This window comes from Gopherus flavomarginatus, chromosome 15 (assembly GCF_025201925.1).
Source record: "Gopherus flavomarginatus isolate rGopFla2 chromosome 15, rGopFla2.mat.asm, whole genome shotgun sequence".
In the NCBI taxonomy this organism is placed as follows: domain Eukaryota; kingdom Metazoa; phylum Chordata; order Testudines; family Testudinidae; genus Gopherus; species Gopherus flavomarginatus.
Window position 1 is genome coordinate 27,099,691 of NC_066631.1, and position 27,430 is coordinate 27,127,120.

Genomic DNA, 27,430 nt, shown 5'->3' on the forward strand with positions numbered 1-27,430 from the left:
TGTCTAATTCTATAATACATAAAACAAATATTGCAATCTTCCTGTTTCTTGCTGAACAACAGTGTCATAATACTGCTTTAGTACGACCTTGCTAAGTTGCATGGATGAATGAGTGGTCTCATAGAATTAAAGTAGCGAGTAAACAAATCCAATAAAAGAGCAAGATTACTGGATCCCACAATGTACTCTGATTATTTAAAGTGCTGAGTATTGCTTTGATACGTCACAGGATCATATGCTGTAGTATATTTTGTAAAAGAAGCAAAAAAACTTGTAATGCACATAAATCACTGTAGTGATGTTTTGTTGAATTTTCCTGAGAAGTAGGGAAACCTTTAGTGCAACTTCTGTGAAATGGCTGCAGATTAGTAAAATGCCACTGTATGATTTCTTGCTCCCCATCAGTGTGCTCTGCAGTGTACAGACAGATGTGTCCTCTACTTGTGCCTATATTTCCCAGTTTTTTCAGGACACTTGAAATGTTCCAATTTTCATTTCTGTGTTTACTGGGAACAGTCAGTCTAGTAAAACAAGTGTTCAGTGTGATAAACACTGTTTTGGAGTGAATGGAAAAGTTGAAAAAATATGCTTTTTCTTGAAGTGAATATTAATGTCAATTGTTCATTGTTATATGACAGATTTATTCAGACACTTGCTGGAAAAAGTCCTGTACTTAGAAATATACCTATGTCCCTGAGTCAGGAACTGGCAATAGTAAAGTCAGCACATACAAAGAACACTTTTAAAAAGTATATTTCATTACCCTAAAAAGTTGCTGTAAAAATGCCCTTTTTTTTAATTTTGAGAACGTGGTCACTCTTTTGAAAACATGGTCACTGCCCCAAAGATCTTACATTCTAAATTAGACTATATAGATCAAGCATATTTATACATTGACTGGCCTGGTAGCACTTCACTTACAAAGTTGTGCTGATGAGGGTTTTATTTTAATACAGTGCTCACATTTTTAGTGCATTATCTCAGGCTTCACAGAAGGTGTGTGTAAAAGGGGGATTTTCATGAAGAGAATTTATGCTTGTTGTACAAGAAAGAAAACTATTCCAGTCATAAAGGATGGAGTGAAAGGATGCATGAAGTGAAGTGAGAGAGAGAAGTCCCTTTGAGCAAAATAAACTATACCAACAATAATGCAGTTTTGCCAGTATAACTGTTTACACTGTGGACTTTTGTTGACACAGTTCTGGTGGTTGCAAATTGTGCCTTCTCACACCCCCTCACTGAGATAGCTGTGCTGCCAGAAGTTTATAGTGCTGCCTGTAGAGACTAAAACTGGGAGAGGGGAAGTTAAGACAAAGTGCATAAGGTGTGTGTGCGGGGGCGTGGAATTGTAGTGGGTGACCTACATGAATGAGTGTTAGTAGGACTGTGCTCTAATTCTGTATGTGTTGTATGGTTTACTATGGATATATGTAAATACAGGTATGAACATGAGAATCAAAGTATAATTGACCAGTCTAAATTAAAGTCCCATTTGCTGTTCACCATTTATACTTGTTTATTTTATTCAACCTGGACTGTTAAAGTATTACCCTTTAATAGAGAGAGGTATTAACTGTCCAGGTAAAAACATGTAAAAAGAAATAACCCATGTGATTTTTAGCCGGACAATGTCCAAGATTACATTTTGGACAGCTAACTGGTGGTGTGGGGCTAGTGGGTTGCTTATATTTTGTGTTTTTAATATGGGCCCAGAAATAATTGGCAGCAGAATCCTAGAAAAGACCTATTGTCTCAGGTGACTATCATCCCATGACCTGTGCTGGATTTTTCTTTCTCCTCTTGCACATTTTTCTTGTCTTGTGCTGTCCACTTTTAACTGTCCCACTCACTGAGGTATCCGTCACTTCTCCCAGGAAAGTCTAGCAAGAAATTTAATGGGTACCAGTTTTAGTCATCCTGTGACAGTTTTCACCTTAAGCGCCAGAGCCTATTCACCTTATGTGAGGTACTCATCATCCCCAGTTCCCTATATACTTTGGGACTTTGATCTGCGCTTTTTTGTCTAGCTTATTCCACCCACTGTAAACTGTTCTATAAAATAAAAAAATAATTCCTCAGTCTAATCAATGATACTGTCCGGACTCCAAAGAAAAGGCACAGTTTAAACTTGATTTGTTTTTTTAATTGGTGTCCACTAGGAGGAGTAGAGAGCAGTTCTCCCCCGTTTGCAATGGGCTATAGGAGGAAGGGCGATCAAGGGCAGCCAGAGCCCTACAGGACTGGCTAGAGCAGAGGTTCTCAACTTTCCCAGAGGTACGCTTTCAGGAGTCTGATTTATCTTGCATACCCCCAGTTTCACCTCACTTAATCACTTGCTTACAAAAACCAGACTTAAAAATACAAAGGTGTCAGTGTTACTGAAAAATTGCTTGCTTTCTCATTTTTAGCATATAATATAAAAATATTGGAATATAAATATTGTACTTACATTTCAGTATATAGTATGTAGAGCAGTATAGAGTCATTATCTATGAAATTTTAGTTTGTGCTGACTTTGTGCTTTCTAGGGTTGGTCCTGCTTTGAGCAGGGGGTTGGACTAGATCAGTGATTTTCAAAGTTTGGGTTGCAACCCAGTACTGGGTCGCAGCATGTAAGGCACTGGGTCGCCCTGCTCAGCACTCAGGGACTCTAGCGGTTCTGGGCAGCACCGCCAACTGGGATGTTAAAAGTCGCATCAGCAGTGCTGCGCAGCTAAGGTAGGCTAGTGCCTACCTGTTCTGACACCGCCTGAATCCCGGAAGGAGCCAGCAGCGGGTCTGGTTTCTTGTCTAGGGGGCCACGGGGCTCCACACACTGCCCCAAGCACTGACTCTGCACTCCCATTGACTGGTTTCTGGCTAGTAGGTGATGGAGAGGCGGTGCCTGTGGGCGAGAGCCACGTGGAGCTGCTTGTGTGCCTCCACCTAGGAGCAAGACCTGCTGCTGGCCACTTCTGGGGTTCAGCACAATCTGCAGTGCCAGGACAGGCAGGAAGCCTGCCTCTGCACCCTAGCTGTGACACTGACCGGGAGCCACCAGAGGTAAGCCCATGCCTCAGCCCTGAGCCCCCCCTAACCCAGAGTCCCTTCCTGCACCCCAAACTCCTCATCCCCAGCGCCTGCATCCCAGCCCAGAGCCCCCTCCCACACCGCAAACCACTCATCCCCAGCTCTGTTGGGTCACGAGTATCAACAATTTTCTTCAACTGGCTCGCCAGAAAAAAAGTTTGAAAGCCACTGGACTAGATGACTTGACATCTCTTCCAACTCTGATGTTCTATGATTTTATGTATCCTGTTGTAAAACTAAGCAAATACCTAGATGAGTTGATGTGCCCTCTGGAAGACCTCTGTATACCCCTGCTTGAGAACCACTGAGCTAGAACATTTCAAGGCTGCAGGCAGCTCTGGGGTGGCATTGCGTGATTGCTAATGGGATAGGAGTGCAGGGGGAGGGGTTGTTGAAGCAGCAGGGTGTTAGTCACAGCTGGGACAGAAACTTCTCGATTCGCTCTGTGTGTTTGGAAGAGATGCATCTGTCTCCCATCTTCATTGTAAATAACCCAGTTGTCACTTTGCTATTAAGCTATAATGTAACTGCCTTTCAGCCCTGTGTAGCTAGGGAGAGGAAGGTCAGTGGCGAAAGTTCTCCTGGCCCCACTCTGTACATATGAAGGGGAAGCGAAAATGCTGTGTTTTGGTTTGAAACTGTGTGCTGTATTTGCAACAAAGCCATGCAGGGTGTAGTGAGGTGGTTGTAGTGTTGGTATGTGGGGAGTTGGTGTGGCAGGGGCCATTGTAGTGTATTTGGAGGATGTGCCAGAGGAATTGCAGTGAGTTGTTTGAGGGATGGCAGTACAGGCCTTAGCATTATAGAACCATTGGGCTAGAAGGGACCACAAGGGTCATTTAGTCTAACCCCTTGCCATGATGCAGGATTTGTTATGTCTAGTCATCCAAGACAGATGGCTCTCCTGCCTTCTTTCAAAAGCTTCCGGTGAAGGAGCTTCCTCAGCCTCCCGGTTCTTTGGGGTGTTCAGTGGGAGCAGGGTACTACCCTGCATCGTCCTGTCTGACCTGTAGATTGCAAGTTCCTGCCCCCAAGCATTCTCTTTTGTCTGTCTGTACAGCAGCTAGGACAATGGAACCCTGATTCTTGATGGTGGTTCCCAAATGTGACCATCATATAATGAGTAGGAGCACTGCCTGCATGTGTGTGCGGCGAGTGTTCTTTGGAGGGTGCGGGGTGATTCTGGTCTAGTTATTGGAGGGGAGGGATTATAGTGTAGATCTGTGGATGAGCGTTTAGGGGATTGTAGTGGCTGCATGGTAGCAGGGAGGGGCACTAAGGCCTGCAGGGAAAAGGTTGGTTTGGGTGGATTACAGTGCGGGAATTGCAGGCTTTACCAGTGCAGGGGGAGGTTTGGGGGAGCACAGGGAAGAATTTGTGGGGTGCATGCATTGCAGAGCTGGGGTTGAAGTTCAGGGGGATGCAGTGTTGAGGAAGGTGGGGTGTAAGGGTGGTTGGTGGGCTGCAGGGAGTTTGGGAATGGGGGAGGTGGGGGCAGGGGTGTCAAGGCTGGGGTGCACTGCCAGGGAGCATGGGTAGGGGCGTTGGGGTGGCTGCCCCCCCCGCTTGGAGAATCTGCCTGGCCTCCCTCAGACAGGTGCCAGTCCTGGTCCAGGGCTTCCCGCCCCGCCACCAGCTGTCGCTCCCCTGCCCCTGCGCGAGCCCCGGCTCCTTTAAGGGGCGTTGCCAGACGGGGGGCGGGGCGGCCAGGAGTCGGGAGGGGGCCGCGGCCGCAGCAGTAGCGGGAGGCTCGGGCCATGGCCGCCGACGTGTTCATGCGGCCGGGGCGGCTCCCTGGGGCGGCGGGGCCGGTGTCGCGGCGGGCGGAGCCGGACGAGGACTCCTCGGACACGGACGATGGGGGCTCCCCGGCGGGGCGGCGGCCCGGGCCGCGGCGGGGGCAGCCCGCGGGGCCCCAGATCATCCACTCGGGTCACTTCATGGTCTCGTCGCCGCACAGCGAGCACCCGCCCAAGAAGGGCTACGACTTCGACACGGTCAACGAGCAGACGTGCCAGACCTACCGCTTCGGGGCGGCGCGGGGCGGCGGCGGGGCCGGGGGCCGCCTCAGCATCGACGCCTCCCTCACCAAGCTCTTCGAGTGCATGAGCCTGGCCTACAGGTGCGGGGGGGGGGGCTCCATGGGGGCAGGCTGGGAGCTCTGGGGGGGGGGGGTTATGGATGTCTAGGACTACAGGGGGCTCCCTGCGCCGGGCGGTGGTGCCTGGGGAGGTAGGTTGATGGTCCAGGATGCTGGGCTGAGGGTGTCTGGGGGGACGGGGCTCTGGGGCAGCTAATGAGATTTGGTGGGGACTGGGGGGCCAGCAGTGGTGCATTGTAGCAATCGTTCAAAGGGGGAGCCCATTAAAGCCTGGGCATATGGGAGTTTTAGGGAGACCAGTGTCAGACGGGGGGGGGGCAGGGGCTGGCCTGGTTGAGCATTCGTGTGTCTGTTGTCAGTTCTTCCAGTTATGATCTTGCAGAGGCTTGGGGAGGGAACAGGGGAAACTCTGAGAATCTGTTAGGGAACATGGATCATCCTCTGGAGTTGGGAGGGGATGCAGAGGGGTGAGTGATGACACTGGGTGGGCTAACAGGGATTTAGAGATACAGATCTCTCTAGAAGAGGGTAAGCAACATGTTGTGAGGCAGGAACTGGTAACATAACACTAGACACATGTACTGTACAAGGCTGACTATACACTTGCATAAATGCTCTGGACAGGAAAACTCCCCCTGCAGTATGTTTAAGGAGGATGGGTAGCTATGTCGAGTAACATCAATAGCTACCTACTGCGTGGCCTCTGGTCCCAGATAATGGTATCTACCCTTCCAGAAGGCATCACTGTCAGAGTCCGAGTGAGGAGTGGTTTAAAAGACAGAGGGTGGGAGAAGAATGGAGTAAACCTGAGAAATGTTTTAGCTGAGTATTCTGGAACCTCAGTTTTTCCCATGTAGAGGCCAGTGTCAGTCCCTCCCAACCAGGCCCATAGCAAGGCCACACCCCCTTCCATATCTCTGGAAAAGCCAGTTTAAAGGGGATTTAGCAGCCTCTGAGGTCCTGGCAGCAGAGAATCTAGGGCTCTGGCCCTCTGGCAGGGCAGAGCACCAAATGGTCTCTCACCTGACATCCTAACTCAGGCAGACAGCAGAAAACATTGACCTTTTGGCCTAAGGTGGGTAGGCAGCATTCCCAGGGTGAGGTGGCCACAGGAAGGATAAGGGGACCTGGGCCCACCCTGTTCCACCAGGTTCCAGTCCAGAACCCTGATAGTGACCAAACTCTGCCACTGAGTCAGCGGGGATCTCACCAAGACACACAAACCAGTACTTTGGCACTACAACCAGACTATTGTCTGGGGTTCCAGGGCTGCTACTTATAACTTACTGACTAGGTACCTTCATTCTATGAGTGTCCTCTTTATCTTCTCAGGGTATACAGCTAGCAACAGTCCGAGCAGCTTCTCAGCGTCCCTAGCAGTCCCTTAAAGTCCTCTGTGCTGTAGAGGTCCCACTTCGGTACAAACCCCAGTGGGGAGCATCTATCTCCCTCACCAGCTCCAGGCCAACTATGCTGCAAGGCCTGCCTTTTATACTTCCTGTCTGCCCCTCTGCTTTGGGTGTGGCTGGCCTGGCGCTGCCCTCATGGTGGTTTCTGACCCTCAGGTTCAGAGGAAAGCCATGTCCCCTCCCTGTACTCCACATTTGATATAAATAAACTACAGAAGCAGAGAAAAGGGGTGTGGGGGAGAGAGCTAAATGCAGATTTAGAAACTGGTGACTTGCATAGTAATTTTAGTATATTTAAGACAGAAGGTGCCAGTGTGGCCTAAAACAGTTCTGAAATTACTTAGCCTAGGGAGTGACTGGCCTTAAAAATCCCTTTCAGAGGTGTACTTGTCAGTCTGCATTGTGACAGACATCAAAAAAAGGACCATTATTTTGCTGTGTCTCAAACTCTGGTGACAATCCCTTTTGTGGTGTGATGGAAAATATAGTAATGTTGGAGCAGAACCTGTGGGGGGAGTATATCAGCAGTAAAGCTTTTTCTTTTACTTTCAGTATTTATTTACTTTCTGTTTTGTTCATTGTCTCTAAATTACTTTTGTTTAAATGAAACAGCAAAACTTTAAAGTATCTGTAGAAAATTTTGGAGACTTGGCATTATAGAGGCAAAGCTTGTATCCCTGTATGTAATTAAAGTTCTGGACAAAGAGATCTTCATCGCATTCTAATATGGGTTGCAAATGGAACAAATAGGGTTAGCTTCAGTATATGATGGGAATTTAAAATGAAAGGACTTGATTCTGAGATCCTGCCTCTGTAGACTTCAGTGGAGATTGCAAATGCCCAGTTCCTCTTGGGATTGGGCCCAAAGTTAGCGACAAGAATTAATGGCAAAGCCAGATAATTTGTAAAGGACAGAATAAAAATTTCTACCTCTTTTTCTTTTCCTGTTCCATAAGAAGAGTAGCCAGCTATTTGTTTGCATTTTTCTCTTGAAAGTAAAGAAATGATTAATCAGCGTCTTTCATGATTTTACAGTAACACTTTATTTAACTTTTTTCCGGTGATTGCAGTTTGTTGATAGTACTTCCTACATTTATTTAGACATGCTACTAGAACTTCAGTCTTGCCTTGCACCTTTTTAGTAAGATATTATGCTAACACTAATCGCCCATGTCTGTAGGCTTCCACATTGGAGACAAGGACATAAGGTAATCTTGCTGTGGAATAGAAATGTGTTTTTGAGAAGATGCATGTCTGCTTGAAGCTTTTGGCTCTTCAGATGCTACTGGGAATGTTTAAGGGAGAAAGTCAATTTGGATTAAAATGTTTTTAATTTAAAGGGAACATGTTAACTTGAAATCTAGTCAAATAAAGAAAATGAATTTCACCTATTCCTGACGTGCCCTGCCATTTTTTGTGGTTTTACAGCCACCTTTTTATATTTTAATATATATATTTTAAAAACGTTCTTTTCAGATGTTGCTATGTAAGAGACTCATAAAGTAAAAGGGAAACTGACTATTCATGAGAAATAGTGTAACTGGCTAGACATACAATTTTGTGAAATATGCAGTGCAATGAAACGGACTCCTTTCTTTTGATTACCTTAACGATTGTTAATAGGTAAATAATTTCCATGAAGAAGAGTGAATTGTAAATTGGCTGTGTATAAATGTTGTGAACTCAGAGGAGAGTTTTGTGCTAATGCGTGAGAACCAGAATGTAAAACTAACCAGTCTGCTTTCACTGTCCAAACTAAGAGAAATGCAAAAAGTAAATAATCAGCATAAAGGTTGTTAAAGGAATCTAGATTTAAATATTTTTCACTTTTTACTCTGTGTTCAGTTATATATAAATTTACCATTGTATTAAGATTTTGAAAATTGGAGATCATATTTAGTGAGGGAACAATTCTGTGGTGGTAATTTGTGCTTATTGAAAATAGATAGCCAATTGTCATACAAACACTAAATCCTGTTTTGGGGTTTTTTTGGGTTGTTTTTTTTTTTTTTAAAGCAAATGTCATTATTCTGATATTCTGGCCCTATGTATTGAGAAGGGAATATGTCAAAAGACAGAAAATATTTTTTCAGTAGATTCCAGTTAAAGACTTACGGCTAGTTAAAGCCTCAGCACCTAAACCACCTCCACGAGGGGCATAGCTCCCAGCGTTGGGAGCATGGTGCACCGTCTACACTGGCACTTTACAGCGCTGAAACTTGCTGTGCTCAGGGGTGTGGTTTTTTGCACCCCTGAGCGAGAAAGTTGCAGCATTGTAAAGTGCCAGTGTAGACAAACCCTAAGATGTTCTGACTCTCAAGGCTGGTTAATTCCACCTGATGAAGTTCCCTGCACAGACTTCAGATAATAGACTAAGCCTTTCCATCATCACCTTTTAATTAGCACAACAAACTGATCACAAAGTTTGTGCCCTTTAAACAGGATTTTTTTTTTTAAGCCTGGCTTTAGGTGACTGTCTAGTGAACATGGTGCCTCTAAAATTAGTAAAACTGAGTACTTGATCACCAGCTGAAGAATGATTGATTAAGCCTGGAAACAGAACTACCCCAACTTATCCTTTGAAGTTGTCTCTACATCCTTATCTGCACTAGGGATGCTCAAGACACACAGATACAGTAGACTTCATTCTCAAGTCGAGCACCTTCACTGTCAGGAAATCCACTACTGCTGAGTATTATTTTTAACTCAGAAAATTAAACAGGAAAAAAATTGATGTTTGTGTTCTGCAGAGTCAGCAACACTAACTGTGTTCCCAGAGTTGGGCAAACATGGCCTATGCAGATGAAAAAACAAGGAAGTCACCGTGACAAAATTGTATTTTGATTTATTTGAGACTCCTGACTTGTGCCTGGGTGACTTGGAGGCTTGAGATGAGCTATTCAAGGCCTCAAGAGGCACTAAATTATATACTACTTTACAGCTTTACCAGTCTGCTAGAAAACCAGGATTTAATCACGTGAGGAAAGCCTGGACAAGGAAGTGCATCTTCCCCATAATTCTGAAAGTGTCCAGGTTTGTGCTAAGTCATATTTTCTGCAGGGAATGGATTCCAAATCAAACTTCTAATTTTGTCTCCTACCTTAAAGTGTGCTGCATCATTGCTTTGTGCTGGTTAAACAGCTGCCATGTTTCACATGAGGAAACCTGAAGGGGAGAGAAGTGATTGCTTTTCTTTCTTCTGTGAACAGAACAGGCTTCTTCTAGCTTAGTTAAACTTATTTTTCAGTTGCATTGCAGTAATTTAAATCATTGCTCTTTTAAAAAAACATGTCAAATCAACCGTTTTACAGGGGAAAGAGTGAGAAGAACGCACATTCTGATATGCAGTTTAGTGGGTCATAAACTTTTACAAATCAATATGTTACCTATAAACAGTGGAGCAGACTGCAGCTATCACGTGTCTTGTACTGTACACTTTATCTGAATGTCACCTTCTACCATCAGATTGATTGGGAACAGTATCTCAAGGTTGGTAAATGGACTGTAGATGCTTTCTTCTGTAGCCCTTTGCCTCAGCCCTCTAAATTTCAAGGTGTAATTGAAGTTAAATTTTAATTTATGCAGTTTTGTACTGCTCCTCCCTCCCCCCCCCCATTTTAGCCAGCTTATTAGAACTATTTAAGCAATATCCTTTAGCAAAAATAGTGCAGGATATTGGATTGTATTTAGGATGTTCCTAGCCACAGCATGAGTCACTGGGAGTCATTAGGTACTGGGACAAACGACTCTTCTCCCTTCTTTGATTGTGGGCTTGATTGGGTAGGAATGGACCTTCCATGTCCATTGACTTTAGTGAGAGTTTAGGGTGCGCCTCCCTCTGCAGGATCAGGCCCCACTGCCTGAGAAAGTGGAAAGGGAAATGCATGCAGTAGAAAGTTCTGGTATAAGGAATTTGCAGAGGGAAGTGGGGAGGATTTAGTGCATTAATCAAAGTATAGTGATGTTAGAGAGCTCCATGTGGAAGGTTTTACCTTATAAACAGTGGAGTATAACTTGCTGACGGTTCAAACCCAGGAATTCACACTTAGAAATGGAGACGTACCTACATTCTGTACACTACAAATGAACTCCATACTTACCAGGCTAAGTGCAGCATTTCCCTTAAAAATAATATAAGACAAAGCTCTGCTATAGGTGCCTTAAGACATAATCTATGTTTCCCAGAGCAAATACTCTCTTGTAAGTAAGGCCTTGTCTACACTACAAAGTTGCAGCGCTGGTGAGGGGGTTACAGCGCTGCAACTTAGGATGTGTACACACCTGCAGGGCATTACCAGCACTGCAACTCCCTGTTTGCAGCGCTGGCCGTACATCCGGTCGTGCCTCTGGTGTAGAGGATCCAGCGCTGGATCACCAGCGCTGGTCATCAGGTATAGACACTCACCAGCGTTTTTGTTGACCTCCGTGGAATAAGCAGGTATCCCAGCATACCCGAGGAAGCCTCTCTGGTAATCAGGCAAACTCCACTGCCCTCCAAGCAGGTCTCCTTCCCCGCGGTGTGCTCTGGCGTTCCCCGACCCCCCCCTCCAAGCAGGTCTCCTTCCCCGCGGTGTGCTCTGGCGTTCCCCGACCCCCCCTCCAAGCAGGTATCCAGCCCCGCGGTGTGCTCTGGCGTTCCCCGACCCCCCCTCCAAGCAGGTATCCAGCCCCGCGGTGTGCTCTGGCGTTCCCCAACCCCCCCTCCAAGCAGGTCTCCTTCCCCACGGTGTGCTCCGGCGTTCCCCGACCCCCCCTCCAAGCAGGTCTCCTTCCCCATGGTGTGCAACAGCGCTGCAGCGTGGCCACATCTAACACCACTTGCAGCGCTGGTTGCTGTAAGTGTGGCCACTCTGCAGCGCTGGTCCTATACAGCTGTACTAATACAGCTGTAACAACCAGTGCTGCAAAATTGTAGATGTAGACATACCCTAATTGTGCATTTGGCAGGATTCATTAGCATCAGGCCTCAACCTTCTCTTGGGCAGAGGAAGTGCGCCATAGCAGACTTAGGAAATAGTGGAAAAGCTGTGATTGTGTGAAAGAAATATTGAGAGGTGTTAGACGGTATTCATTGCATATTTTTTTCTTTGTAAACAAAAATTGGTGGTTTTATAATTTTCCTTTTCTGTTCACTGGTTGCTTCGATCTCAGTGCCACTGACAGTCTTCTCAGAACTAAAAGCCAAAGGTTCTAAAATGTTTGAAAGCTGCGTAAGTGTACTACGGGTTTTTATTTGTTTTCTTTCGGTCTGGGAAGAAAACCCTTAAAATTATTATAAAAATTAATTATAAAGACGAACAGTTGTCTCCGAGGAAATAAAATTTGCTCTTTGTATTCCAGTCAACAGAAGCATCTTAATTTTTGAAATGCAAACTAGAGTGTTATGGTATTGTCCAAGTTTCTAGGGAATTAAAATTTGGAAACTCTTAAGGAAAATATAGGGTTTCAGATATAGTTTCTGGTAGGTTTGCTACTGGAAAGGCTGTGTGTTGAAGCAGGGACTCTGAACGCAGGACTTTCAGTAACTCCTTTGGTGCTCAAAATGGAAGTTGTGTGATTATTTATTTTATTAAATATTTTTCAGAGTGGTTCATACGTGTTAAGGCCAGAAAGAGTCATTGTGATCATCTCCTCTGACGTCCTGTATAGCGCATACCATGGAACTCCCCAGAATAACTACTGGAGCACATCTTTTAGAAAAGCATCTAATCTAAAACACTCTTCAAGGATTCAGTGTATAATAGAAGTAAATGTTTAGTTACTGAGGGTCATTTAATCAGTAATGATCAGAAATGGGTTTGATAATTTAATATGTAGTCTTCAGAATTTATTTAAATATGAAGGTAATGTGCTCAAGTCATTCAGATAGAAGACTGGGAGCCAGGTCTCTTGTGTTGTATTTCTGGCTCTGCTTATGACTTGCTTTATGACAGCAGACAGTCATGTAACTGCTGTCTGCCTCAGTTTCCCTATCTGTAAAATTATTGTAAGATTGGCTGATTCATAGGAGTGTTGTGAAGCTGTTTTGCTCTACTTGGGCCTGCCAGCTAATCATAGGAAAGACATCCACTTCTTCATTCACATTTTCAGAGTAGCCAAAGTGCTCATTTTTAGCATTCATCAATGTAAATATAGCTAAGTGTTCATAGTTGTCTGCCCTTTTTGCTACATTGTATATCTACAGGGTAATCTATAAATGCTCTTTTCTCATTCTGAGTCCATTTAATTAATAGTAGCGGTACAAATAGAGCTTGGCCGAGTATTTTGGCTGCATAGAAGAACGGCGGGAGTTTAGAGATGTTATGTAAGAAAGAGGCTGATTATGTGGGTCTGGTGAGAGGATTGATGAAAGATGACAGTTAGTATATGGGCCTGATTGACAAGGAGGATAGTAGTGGTAGTGGTTAGTGATAGAGAAAGCAGGAGAGGAGGGACTTGGGAGAGGTAAGATAAGTGCTCAAAGATCAGAGGGGTAGCCGTGTTAGTTTGGATCTGTAAAAGCAGCAAAGAATCCTGTGGCACCTTATAGACTAACAGACGTTTTGGAGCATGAGCTTTCGTGGGTGAATACCCACTTCCTATCTGGAAGTGGGTATTCACCCACGAAAGCTCATGCTCCAAAACGTCTGTTAGTCTATAAGGTGCCACAGGATTCTTTGCTGCTTTTACAGATCCAAACTAACACGGCTACCCCTCTGATCTTTGAGCACTTATCTTACCTCTCCCAAGTCCCTCCTCTCCTGCTTTCTCTATCACTAACCACTACCACTACTATCCTCCTTGTCAATCAGGCCCATATACTAACTGTCATCTTTCATCAATCCTCTCACCAGACCCACATAATCAGCCTCTTTCTTACATAACATCTCTAAACTCCCGCCGTTCTTCTATGCAGCCAAAATTCTCGGCCAAGCTCTATTTGTACCGCTACTATTAATTAAATGGACTCAGAATGAGAAAAGAGCATTTATAGATTACCCTGTAGATATACAATGTAGCAAAAAGGGCAGACAACTATTCAGTACAACTTCAGTAAACTTCAACTTTCAGTAAAACTTCATTACAAAGTCTCTCTCATCAGATGTATCTGAGGAAGTGGGTATTCACCCACGAAAGCTCATGCTCCAAAACGTCTGTTAGTCTATAAGGTGCCACAGGATTCTTTGGTGCTCAAAGAAAAGATCTGATCTTTGAGTTCCAATAAATGTTAACCTTTGTAGCTGATCAAACAAGACAAACCCACAAACACAAATTACTGCCTAGTAAAACGTCTCCAATGTTTTAATAATGATAATAAACCTAATACTGAACACTCTTCAGAGACGCTGCTCTGTACACAGCTTTTCACACCAGTTGTTATGGGGTTTTTTGAAAAAGTTTGCAGCAAACTAACAACCCAGCTTGCTGTATTTATTTATCAAGACTCTGACAGCTTGCCTCTTTTGACACCAGCAAAACACTCCCCAGAAGTCAGACCTCAAAGGATCCAGAAGGCTTAGCAAGAAGAGGCTTAGCTGAAGTACCAGGAGAAGGCACCCACTCCTTTGTTTAAACTGATTGTTATGTTTTAAAGAGTAATCCTCTTTGAAGTAAGAGAGTGCTCTGCTTTGAGACTGCTGTGGGAAAAATGTAATGTCTGGCTACTACGGTGCTAATTCCTCTGTCGGAGATCTGCAGGTGGCAGAGGAAGGAGACGTTCTGGAGATTCTAGAAAACTCTGTTTAGAACAAAGGGGGACCCTGTTACTCATAGAAAAGCTTGTATTTTCTGCCTGCTAGGCTCTGGGATCTCTGCATTGACAGAGCATTATTGCCACAATGACCATCTCCTACTTAAGCTGTCAGAAACTGAATTTCCATGTGATGCATGACTCCTTTCTTAAAGAGAAATTGGTTACAAATGTTAGGATGTGACTCCAGTTCAGCAAGTGTCTGTGTCAGTCAACAAACCTGTTTTACTGTGTAAGTACAAATGATCTGGCTGTTTGCATGCTCTTCTCTCCTTGCTGCATGTGCTGCTGGTGAATTTATTCTCTTTATAGTAAATGTTCCGTTTTGCAATTACAATTCTGTAATGCAATTGTCTGTCAAAGGAGGATTCATATCTCCAGTGATTTAATTCAGTAAGCACATCACTCTGGTATCAAAAAGAAGCAGAGCCTCAATGAGATTGTATTATACATTTTAAACACCACACATTCTCGGAATTTTCTAAGACACAAATAGAAATGCAGAAGAGAAAATACTGGCAGAGAGGTCTATTGATTGGAACAGGAGCCTGGGAGCCAGAACAACTACTTTCTCTTTCTACCTCTGTTATGGACCCTATTACATTATTTTATTCAAGTCTTCTAACACAGAGGTTTTTGAATAAAAGGCACTGGAGAAATTCAAAGTCTCTCTCATCTGGAGATATCAAAGCATTTTGTAAATAAGCCCCATAACTCCCCTGTAAAGTAGAGAGATTTTGTTAACCCATTTATGGAAATCTGTGTGTGGAAAATAGATTAAATGATAAAATCAGAAACAGCAATCAGAATTGAGGCTTGGGATTCCAGAGTATTCTGAGCACTACCGCAGACTCTCAACTACACAAACCTGACTTTTGGTCCTATTGTTCCCTGACTGCCCCTCCAGAGACCCCTGTCCCTAATCAGCTCCAGGACCCCACCCCCATCCAATCCCCCTGACTTCAACCCCCATCCATCCCCCAGGCACTCATGGCAGCGGCAGGAAGTGGAGTAGCCTGGCCCCAGGCCGCTCTACTCTGCCAGCTCCCAGCCACAGCGTTCACGAGGAGGTTGGGAAAAGGATGCCCTCCGCACTCACATGCAGTTGGAAGCGGAGCGATGCAGCCCAAGCCCGCTCCACTCTGCCACCTCCCAGCCGCGGCACTCCGCTTTCCACCGCAGGTGAGTGTGGGGAGGTTGGGGAAAGGACGCCCCCCATACTTACCTGCGGCAGGAAGCGAAGTGCCATGGCTGGGAGCTGGTGGAGTGGACCGGGCTGGGGTCGGGCTGCTCTGCTTCCGCTGGTGAGTGTGGGGGGGATCCCTTCCCCCAAGCCCCCTCCCCTGAGCGATACAGCTGGGGAAGCAAAGCGGGCTGCTCCCGCCCCCCCACTAATCCCCTGGGCCACTCTGGGACTGCAGGCCCCCCAAAAGTGCCCTCCTAGAGCTCCTGCAGAGACCTTGAGGGGGAGGCCTCTGAATGCCCCCGCGACCCTCTGCCCCTTATTGAACCCCTGCTGGGCCAGGCCGGGGCTGTCTTAACACGCTGCTCAGAGCAGTGTGTCAGAGCTTTACCACATTGTATGCGAACCCACATTATATCGGGTCGCGTTATATCGGGGCAGAGGTGTATATCCACATAAACATAATCAGTTGGGATGTCAAGCTATGCCCATTTGACATGAAACGCCTCTCTTGATTGATAAATTATTCTAATTGCAAATTACAATGAGACAAGGTAGTTGATACAGTTGAATGTTAATTTTAGAAAATCTGGGGTTTTTTTAGACAATTAGAAATAGAAGTGTGCTGTTTTTAAACATGATCACTATTGATGAACATAGAGCCTCTCGTATCCCTACTTAGTGGTGTTTGGCATCATTTTTTAAAATGGGTGCTGTATAATAACTATTATGTAATAACTATTAGAGGTGTTGTCTGAACTTAAGACTTGTGCCAGGAACTCCTGAATTCTAATTTTGGCTCTGACGCTGATCTTGGGGCAAATAATTTCACATTTTTGCCTCAGTTTCCCTAGTGATAAAACACCTTCTAGCGAAGATATGAGAATTGCTTACTTAATGTTTGTTAAGGGCTTTAAAGTTTTAAAATGCTGTATAGTGATTAGTATTGTTAGTGAACCAAAAATACTCAGTGAGGCCCTCCGTAGTGTGCCTCTGCCTGTTTTTTTTCTGATAACCATTTAAATTATTCAGGATAGGATAATAATACTTGGCACTTGTGAAGCACATTTCTGAGAATCTTGAGTGTTTTACAAGCTTTAATTAATGTTCACATCTCTCCCGGGGAGGTGGATAAAGTGTAAATGTTGGGAAACTGAGACACAGAGCAATGAAGTGACTTGCCTGGGGTTACTTGGAGGGTTGGGGGCAGATACAGAAATGGAATCTGGATCTTCTACTTCCCAGTTGTGTGCTCTCTGCAGCATTAGGCACTGCACTAACACAATAAGAGACAGTCCCACAGCTTCCTGATCTGTCCCCAATGGTTGGGTGAAACACTTTTTGCTTGAATAAAATTAAACAACGGTCGGAATGGCTGCATTTTTAAACTTTATTGGCGTCTTTTCTTCTCTGAAATTGTTCTGTTTGAAAGTATCTTGCTGCATGCTGGGAGAAATTCAGCATGTGGGGTCTGAATTGCTCTTGGTGTTTATCTGCAGTTTATACACCACCAAAGCAAACAAAGCATAACTTTACAGTGAAGCAAATACATGCTCTGTGTGCTGCTGTCTCTAGTTGCAGATAAAGCAAAGAGTGAAAGGTTTCCCATGCATACTGGCAAATAAGCAGAAAAATGGAGGCCAAAATTGCAAGAATGCTTTTTGGGAGATCTTGTATAGGGGAGTTAAGAAGAGGAAGAAAGGCGCCACAGTTCCATTTCAGTTCAAGGAGCCAGGTCTCCAGGCTCAGATTCGAGAAGCTGACCCAATGAAAAAAGCCCTTGTACTGTATTACGTATGAGAATCTCAATTGTTTCTTATCAGCTGCTCATTATAACTTCTGCATCTGCAAGGCTAGGGAAGGCTTTCTCTTCATCTTGAGTCAGGAAATGGGAAGGGTCATCTTATTTTTGTTTGTTTAGATGGGAAATTAATGGGGTCTGTTAGTATTAGATTTAGCTCATGGGTTTATACAGTTATTGTACAGTGTTAAGCATCAGAGTTCATTTGTAGGGAGTCCAACTAGCCTTGTTCTTGCCTAAGAAATTCACCCTTGAGAAAAATAATGCTGTTATTGGTTTTGGAAGTGATATAGAAGTCACTTTGTTTCAAGATGGATACAAATCAATGATTTAAAAAAAAATAAAATATGGATTTTTTATTTAAATTGGATTTTTTTTATAAAGTGCTTTTTGAGGAAAAAACCTGTCTAAAGATGGTTTTAATTAAGATACATTATAGCTCAAAGATATCTCATCATGGAACAGGGATTATAAATTCTAATTCTATAGTATGAGATAATATATTCATGTAATGTTTAAGAAAAGATTTGTAAATGAGTTCCAGTAGTTCATGGATTAGGGACTGGGGTCCAGGAGCTTCTGTGTAGATTATTTAGATTAATCTTTCTGTCTACCCAATGGGACTCTGCTCAGTCTAGAACAGTAGTTCTCAAACTTTTGTACTGGTGACCCCTTTCACATAGCAAGCCTCTGTGTGTGACTCCCCTTATAAATTAAAAACACTTTTTTACATACTTAACACTGTTATAAATGCTGGAGGCAAAGTGGGGTTTGGGGTGGAGTCTGACAGCTTGCGACCCCCCCCATGTAATAAATAATATATGGAGATGTACCTATCTCATAGAGCTGGAAGGGACCTTGAAAGGTCATTGAGTCTAGTTCCCTGCCTTCACTAGCAGGACCAAGTACTGATTTTGCCCCTAAGAGGCCCCCTCAAGGATTGAAGTCGCAATCCTGGGTTTAGCAGGCCAATGCTCAAACCACTGAGCTATCCCTCCCTCCACCCATGACCCTCAGTTTGAGAAGCCTGGGTCAGAGATGCTTAGATTTGCAGTTCTCAAACTGTGGATTTGTGTCTCCAAAGATAACATGCTTGTTAACAGCAGAAATGTTTTAAAATAAATAAATAATATGTAGAGGTGAGAAATAACAGACCTCAATCCTATTGTCCCTCTGCAAATTTGTGTACAGAGTCAATCCCTTACCTCTCTCTAAAAGTGCAAAGTTTCAAAAAGTTCAATCAGTAAAAGATTGTTGGGGGCAGAATAGACCTGGACAAGGAGAAGAAGTCTGGAGATAAAAGTGAGAAGGGAGGGACAGGCAGTAGAAACAAAAGTGAAACTGTTTTGAGCAGCATATTCCAGAAGTCTTGGGATCTTTCTGCGTGTAGCCTTCATTGATTTGAGATCTACTGTACCATTCTCTCAATAGAATGGGAAAACCTATAATGGCAGCAGGCCGTAAAAGAGACCCAGTTTGGGAATAAGAATCATTCAAGAAATATATGTTTGCTGATGCTGTTTTAAAGAAAGTTACACCAGTGAACTGGTGGAAGTCACTTAAGCGCTTGGATTCAGATACTGTTGAAGAGATAATCTCACTTTTAACAGCAGTAGCTTGTTCTGCTGGTGTAGAAAGAATATTTTCTTCCTTTGGACTAATTCATTCCAAATTGAGAAATCACTTGGGACCTGAAAAAGCAGGAAAGCTTGTTTTTCTTTTCCACATTTATGAACAAACAGGAAAATGAAGGTGAAGACAACAGAGTTAGCTGCAGAAGCCAATATTTTAAGTTTCTCATGTTGACCTGGCTGATATAGTCATTTTAATTTTCGTGTTTTTGTTTTTAAATTTAATTTAACTATTTTAGTTAAAAACAATTTTAATAAAAACAAACCTGATTTTAAAAAACTTGAATGTTTAACTAAATTCAAAAATTCATATGCTTGTTTTGTTAAAATATTATATGTTTGCTGTTGAAGAAAAAATCCAGAATACATAACGTTGTTGTTTTAGTTAAATAAAACAATTTAAATGTCTGTCTGGTGCCGTTCTCCTCCTAATAGAGCATGGCAAGAAAATCCTCCAAATATTAATGATTAACTTGTTGAATTGGAGATAGTTCACCTCCCAATAACTTCATAACTATCTGTTTCAATTTCCTTTGGTAAATGAAATAACCAATCAATCATTCATTTTTTGTTATAGCAGTAAAACTAATCTGAAAAGTTTTCAAAATAAATCACTTTAAAAATGTATAGTGTGTAGCTTCTAAAAATGAAACCTACATCTATCTCGTGAATTGTGAGAATATGTATTAAGGTTATAACAGCCAACAAGAATGCACTTTTATGTAGAAATCCATGATTAAATCGAGTCTTCCTGACTAGTGATCACAGTAACTATCACATTGCCTTTACAGCACTCCAAGCCTTGAATGCCAAGAGGCTAGATGTAGGAATCAATCCATGCATGGTTATGCAGAACCCTAGGTACAAGATCATCTGGTCAGGCCTCTTCTAGTTATTATGGTACTGCCTATCTGAAGAGCTGGAGTGCCATAAGGAAATGAAACAACATAAAGATTGCACAGTACAGTAAATTCTAAAAATAGCTGAGAACCCTCTGCATTTTGCTAGTATTTAATAAAGTGGGTTCATGTGAGTTAAAAGGATCAGCCCTCACTGTTTGCCTAGCTAGACTCAATCCTCTGGCACAACTTGCACAGAAATTTTCATCTGTCAGTGACTTTTTGATAAATTTGAAATTTTTTGAAGTACCACTTTCAGAAGAGCTTAGCCTGATTGGAGGATGAGTTAGGACAGAATCATCTAGTTCCCAGTGACCACTCCCTTTTTCAGGCCCTTTGCTGTGCTATGTTGTAATTTCTCTACAGAGAGACTTTTGTTTTCAATGCTGGGGTGTTATTTGTTTTGAAAGATCTGAATTAGTTCTTGAAAACTGGCCTCCTTTTCCAAATACAAATAATGTTGAGTTGGTGAGAGAGAGAGACACCAAGTGATGAGCAAAAAAGAAAGGCAAGTCTTGGAAGAAAAGGAAAAACCTACACTCTGTGCCTGGTTGGTGTTGCATAGTAATTTCCAAACTGGAAGAGGCCAATGGGAAAGATCTTTCTGTATTTCTAATGTGCCCATTATTGGATCTGGGTGCTATCCTGCCGCCTCATCCAACCAATTCATTATCTTCTTAGATAGTTTGTACAGTTAAAAAAAAAAAAAAAGAGTAAAGACAGTGTTCTGTATAAACTAATTTAGCATTGATTGACAGCCCTGAAGTCTGTTGAAACAGTTTACAAAGGGTTGTGGTGGATTCTCCATCTCTTGCAATTTTTAAATCAAGATTAGATCTTTTTTTGAAAGAGATGCTCTAGTTCAAAGGGATTATTTTGGGTAAATCCTATGGCTTGTGTTATGCAGGACGTCAGACTAGATGATCACATGGGCCCTTCTGACTTCAAAATCTATGAATAAATCCCCAGTGCATCCATGGAACAAATACCCCCTAGGTAGGGCTTCTGACTTTGGTTTTAACTGATAAAACATCCCCAATAATGTTTTTAAATGCAATGTGTTTATCCAGTAAACAACAGGAAAACAACAGAATGGTTTTTTGTATCTGAGGGCTTGTATACAGAGAACAGTAATGCAGACTATGGGGGAGTGATTTCTAAAGCGCATGGATGTGTTGCACAGTAATTGGTCTGTGTAGACCAAGCTAGTGTGCACTAGAAGATTCCCTAGTGCACTTTAACATAGTGCTGTTTGAAACAATACTACATTAAAGCACACTAGGAAACTGTCATAGTATAATTCCCAAATCTGGACCTTAGCGTCCAGGATATGGGTACTAGCATAAAGTCCTCTAAGCTTAATTACCAGCTTAGATCTGATAGGCTGCCACCAATCAGGATTCTGAGTACCTGATAAACTCTGGTCTCCCCAAACCTTCCCTGGGGACCCCAAGACCCAAATTCCTTGAGTCTCACAACAAAGGGAAATAAACCATTCCCTCCCCCCTCTTTACCTCCTCCCAGGTCTTTCCCGCCCTGTACACTAGGAGATCACCGTGATTCAATTCCTTGAATCACCACATAGAGAGGAGTGATACCTTCCCCCAGAAGCAATCCAGATTCAAGCTCCGTGAATCTAAAACAAAGGGATTCCACCCTTCCCCCACCTTCTCCTTCCCTGTTAAGTACAGACTCAATTCCCTTGAGCCTCAACAAAGGGAAAAAAATCAGGCGGATCTTAAAAGCAAAACTTTTAATAAAAAGAAAGAAAAAATAAAAAGGTCTATCTCTGCAATTTAGATGGTAAAAAGTTACAGGGTCTTTCAGCTTATAGACAATAGAAAGAAAGCTTCCTCCAGCAGAAATACAATTTAAAATACTTTCACCCAAAGACACGTTAAAACTCTACCAGCCAGATACACAGTTGCAAATACAGAAAAACAATTACAAAGAATAAACTGTCTTTCTACTTTTGTACTTACAAAATTGGAACAGAAGATTAGAGAGCCTGTAGGTATGTGTGGTCACTCTCAGAGCCTAGAGAGAACAAAGCAAAACCCAAAAACTACAAACAAAGGCTTCCCTCCACCTAGATTTGAAAGTATCTTGTTTTCTGATTGGTCCTCTGGTCAGGTGTTTGGGTCCCTGTTTGTTAACCCTTTACAGGTAAAAGAGACATAAACCCTTAACTATCTGTTTATGACAGAAACATTACAAAGAGATTACTCATTATAGTATATACAAAACCCTGATTTTTGGACATCTACATAAAACTCTGAAATTACTAAAAATAAACCCTGAAAAATGAAGCTAATAAACCCTGAAAAACAGAAGCTCTAAGCATGGGTAATAGCAATGCAAACTCCCTACAATCCTAGTCAGGGTATGGCTGCACTTGAAATTTTTGCTTTGAAGTGTGAGTGTGGTCAGAGCGCCAGCGCTGGGAGAGAGCTCTCCCAGTGCTGCACATCCTCATGGGGTTTAGCTTGCAGCGCTGTTTACGCTGACGCTTTACAGTGCTGTATCTTGCAGCGCTCAAAGGGCTGTTTTTTTCACAGCCCTGAGTGAGAAAGTTGCAGCGCTGTAAAGCGCTAGTGTAGCCAAGGCCTGAGGCTAGAATCTTTTAAGGGGGGGGGGGGCTGTAGCAGGGCACATTCCTGCTTTCTTGCACCACAGAAACCTGCTCAGACTCCATTGATTTTATATCCACACCTTGCCATTTATGTATGTTCTCTCCACCAACACCTTTACAGGCCTGTGCAGCAATGCTATTTATGGTGTCTCCTGTACTTTCGGACCTTTCCTCAAGGACTGAGAGGAGCAAAAGTCTCCCCTCTCTGAAACCTTGATGAGCCTGGGCTTAGCTAACCCTGGTCTTCCATCCTCCCTCATTTCCTTTCTGTGCCTTTCTTGTCAGTTTTGAGCTGAATGACTAATGGGGTAACTGACATTAAGTATCTAATCGGGGGGGAGGGGCTGGGTGAGCAAGAGGGCAGTCAGCCTTCTTCTGGGGAACTAATACGCATCAGAGCACAGGCTCGCCTGTTAGCTCCCAGTACAAGAGCTTACAGCACAAGAGGAACAGGCTCTATATAGCTACACCATTGTTGCAGCTTCTTTGTTGGGAGACTTGGTTATAAAGGAGTAGTCCATTGAAACAGTTAAAAAAATTCAATCTTGCAGTTCAAATAGGACCGCACTATGTTTTAACTGTGCTGCATTCTTGGGCATTGCAGAGCTACAGCACACTTTTAGAACATGCAGTTCTATCCCCTCTGTGCTGCAAGACCAAACTAGTTTAGCTGTCAGGGAACAACAATCCTGGAATCTCACTCCCCAAATTGGTGGTTTCTACAGTGCAAACAGGATCCAAATATGCAGCAGTTGTTTTCAAAAGGCGGGGATCATTGGCGAGTTGGGAGGTAGGGCAGGGAGTGGTGCCTTGTCCAAACTGGCAAACACTTCATAGTCATAAATCACCATAGTTTCAGCTCCACTATTTCAGCTGTGGTATAGGCATGGCAACAGAGTGGTAAAAACAGCAGAGTCCTAGTTATACTAAGCTTTTGCTGTTGCTACCACTGGCGTGGAGTTGCACTGGTGTTCATTTAAGGGCTGGGAAGCTGGCTAGTGTAAATACAGGATGTGATGCATTTACCTGGCCCTTAACAGAGCTATCCACAGAATGCGAAAATGCGAAAACTGCTTCCAAGTACCATGCAAATGCTCCATAAAGGACATGGAGTTTCAAACTGCTGCTTTTTGGTGACCATGCATGAGTTACCCCAGTTTGTTCAGTTTTTGGTTTGGTCAGTAAATATTGTGTTTGTCTGGAGAGAGGATGAGAGAACTTGAGTAGAAAATATGGAGGCAGCCTGCCAAGTGTGGGGAAAGTCCAGAACAGAGCAACAGGAATGACTGTTGTCTGCTTTTCCTCTTTACAAAACAGAAGTTTGTGTGAGAGAGGCTAAATTGGGAAGGCACTTGTACTGTGGAGAGAGAAGTGACCCAGCAACAAGTAGGAAAGGAGACTTGTCTGTTGTTGGATGGTTTTGTATTTTTGCAGAGGTAGTACCAAATCCAACACTTCAGGGAATTCACACACGGTTTCAAACTTGAGGACTGCTGCAGAACCAGCATGTTATCAGCATATTAAAATGTATCCAGTGTTGGGATGGGAGGAGGCACTTGATCAAACAACCTCTCTATCTTGAGGCAGGACATTGAACTTATTTTGAATGTTCAGAGCTGCACAAACACACCAAACTTTATGTGAGTGATCATCACACCAAGTAATTTTTAAAAAGATAGCATGAAATAGCTGAGAATCCTGCTGCAATCCCTCTGCATCCTAGTAAATTTGAAACGGTGTAGTTAACAAGTGGCTGCTCTTTAAGAAGAACTTCATTCTTCCTCTTCAAAGTAGAAACCCAGTAAATCAACACACTCCCTGGCTGACCGAGTATGGAAACAATGGGGTCAATAAATATGCAGGAGGAATATTTTTCTGGTGTCTTTCATCCTAGGATTCCAAAACGCCTCCCAACAAGCCAGTGACGTTGGTAAGAGCATTCCTGATTTACAAATAGGAAACTTAAACGCAGAAAATTGGCTTATCCGAGATCACACAGGGAGTCAGTGACGCAGATGGCCGGAGGGAAAAGAAGTGTCCTTACTCCCAGTCCTGTGCTCTAACAACCAGTCAGCTCTTTCCCTACAATAACTAAAGACTGGCCTTTTGGCATGTGAAAGTTGCATCTCCCTAATGAGAGACTTCAGATAAAAATGCATATTGGATATTTATTCTATTCAGGACAGTACAGGCCGGGTATGTTAGAGATGACACGAGTTCTAGAAGGCTGTAGATAAGTATAGTTTGGGTTGCTGTCCAGCTGTACTCTGTGATATCACTCTAGTCCTATGCTGCTGCTTCAGGCTAGGAGGAAGCTTTTCCCCCTTACTTGCTGCCTGAGGGTGCAGCATTGGTTTGGAAGGTATGCTATTGTATTGCGGAAGAGGGAGAAGAATGTATGAAACTTGGACATCCCACTGTTCTGAGGCATTGCCCATGTGAAGAAGAGGTATGCAATCAAATTGCATGGAGGAAGAGACGCTTGCATATGGATTCTTGCTTTCCCTCTTCCCCTGGACAAAAATAGTTAGTTCCTGACCTACAGTAGTAATAGAGGTTTTACTTATTTACCACATAAAAATCAATTAGACTTATTTGAAAAGAGCATAGAAATGGAGTCTGAACCCCATGGGAGGACACACACAGGTGAAATATGAACCCAATTTAAGTGTTATTGTTTCCAGTAAAGTCATTTTCCTCAGAGGCACATTGGTATGTGATAGGAGTGCCACATATGTTCTATTGCTATTAAATTTATCTTCAGCACTCAGTTGTACAAATGGAGTATGGAGAGCTCCAGAAAAATCTTTGCAGTTTGCTTTTAGGCAGTTTGAAATTCTGGTTTTGTAGTGGATGTGCACCTGGTGTATTCTACACAGGCCTGGCTCATGCTTTTCAAAAGAGATTTGGCCTCTTTCCAGGGTGACAGTGTAGGTCACATGGGTATAACCAGCTTCCCAAAATATGGAGCAGGATTCTAAGGATCATAAAGAAAGTAGTGTCCCTGCTGTCTTTCACACACCCATACTGTCCTTACCTTGATGATAAATGAGTAATACATAATCACGTTTCATCTGAGGATTTCCAAGTTCTTTACAGATATCACTTTATAGAGGTTTTGGGGCTTAGATTTTATCCTCATTGTGCAAATTGGAAAGACAGGTTCAGAGAGGAGTGGTTTGCCTAAGGTCACCCAGTGAATTATGACCCAGGAGTGCTGACAGTTACCTACTTTAATCAGGAGGTGACCACCACTCTGGGAGGCTTGACGCCTGCTCCATTTGGAAATGTATGCTTGGAGAGGAGGATTACTCTGAACTGTTCAGACCTTCAGCTCAGTTATGCCCTTGGAGCAGCAGATGAGTGAATGGCTTAACTCAATTTGTGAAGCTGTCACACAACTAGATATTTCCAGCATATCTCTACTGATCTCGCTGCGGGTGAATTGCTGGCTTCTTTAACTGCTAGTACAATACAACCAAATAGTTCTGACCCTCTCCACATTATAGTGTGATTAAGTACTGCTTGATAAGGTTAATTGCTGTGAAGTGTTCCTGAGAGCCTGGCCTGCTGTGAATAATGAATGACAGAACCACTTCAGCTTCTTTTCAGTCATTCTGCCAGGCAGAAGGATGACTCCAACTCCTGAGACTTCACAACTTCACCTTTCTGTGAAACCGTCCTCAAAATCTTGTCCAGGAGAGCCTGGTGCCTACGTATTGCAGCAATGGGTTAATTAGACATGCAGAATTCTATAGTGTAGAAACACACAGGCAATAAGGAGGCATTGTGGGGTTTCCTCTGCTCACTCACTGGAATGTCGTGCATAATTAAGCCAGTTTTACACAAGTGATTTGACAATTTACTAACCCCAGCACAGTTTCATCATAAGGATAAAAAAATGAATATTTTGCTGTGCACCCTTAACTCACATTTAAATCAATCAGTTGGAGTCTAGAGTGCTGTGTCTTGCAGCCTTTAGACTAAATGCAATATCTGAGATTTTTGGAGCAATTACTACAGAGCAGAAACTCAGCAAGCATGTGATATGTGCCACTGCCTCAAGGCTGTAATTTATTCTGAAGCTTGTCAGTCTATGATTGTCAGTGATGATTTTTTTTTTAAACCCAGCTGAGTGTAAGTAAAAGTAGGAACAACAAGACTGCATTCATACTGGGCCTTTCATCCTGAAGAAACCCAAATAACTTTACAAACAGGAGTCACTTGGACCTCTCTGGGACAGAGAGTGACAGCTAGGTGATCAACATACTGCATCAGTGAAAGAGGTACAAGCAGAGAGCCAAACCACTTCCATTATGAAAAGCCACCAGGGATCTTTAGTGACCCTGTTGACCAGACAGGGCTCTTGGGTTTAAGATCTCATCTAGAGTATGATCCCATTTTATGTATGGTGAAACTGAGGCAGGGAGAAGTGGCTTATCCAAAGTTGCAGAGGGAGTCTGTCAAATGAAATTAGAACTTGGGCAAGACTTCTCTACTATCTGTCTCTTATCTTCATAAACTCTTCCCATTTTCTGAGTTGAGTTGTTTCTTGGTGAAAGTCTTTCTTATACATTTGCAGAAATAGAGACCATGGTACCTACAAAATAATCTCCTTGTCCAGGGTGTTTGTCATAGCTTTTCAATGTTTTCTTTATTTTATCTCCTCTAGTGCCAGTCTCCAGAATGTTTGAGAGTGTTTATATTCGTTGCTTCTGACCTTGGCTTTATGCAGCTGTTCAAAGTAGAAATTGAAGGTGGGAGTAGGCTTTTGTTGTTGTTTTAACCCACTGGAAGCTGCAGACAGACGGACACAGCTTTTAAGTCCTCATTTCACTGTTATGCTGGGTAGTGCCATCACGGCTAGGATATTTCATAAAAGTGAGAAAAAAATTCTGCCAGGGGACTCTGCACTAGTCATCCATCAAAAAATCCTGGCTCCCGATCACTCAGAAGAGGTTGTCTTGCCAAAATGT

At 43.2% G+C, this 27,430-nt stretch overlaps 1 protein-coding gene across 1 annotated transcript in view; it reads left to right on the forward strand.

Annotated features, from left to right (window-relative positions):
• The first annotated feature begins 4,784 nt into the window (after positions 1-4,784).
• Positions 4,785-27,430, forward strand: part of MLXIP (MLX interacting protein) — a 65,300-nt gene continuing 42,654 nt past the window's right edge. Inside the window, exon 1 of the mRNA XM_050923914.1 lies at positions 4,785-5,191. Coding sequence (XP_050779871.1) covers positions 4,827-5,191 — 365 coding nt within the window. The 5' untranslated portion in view covers positions 4,785-4,826. The remainder of the gene's footprint in view (positions 5,192-27,430) is intronic.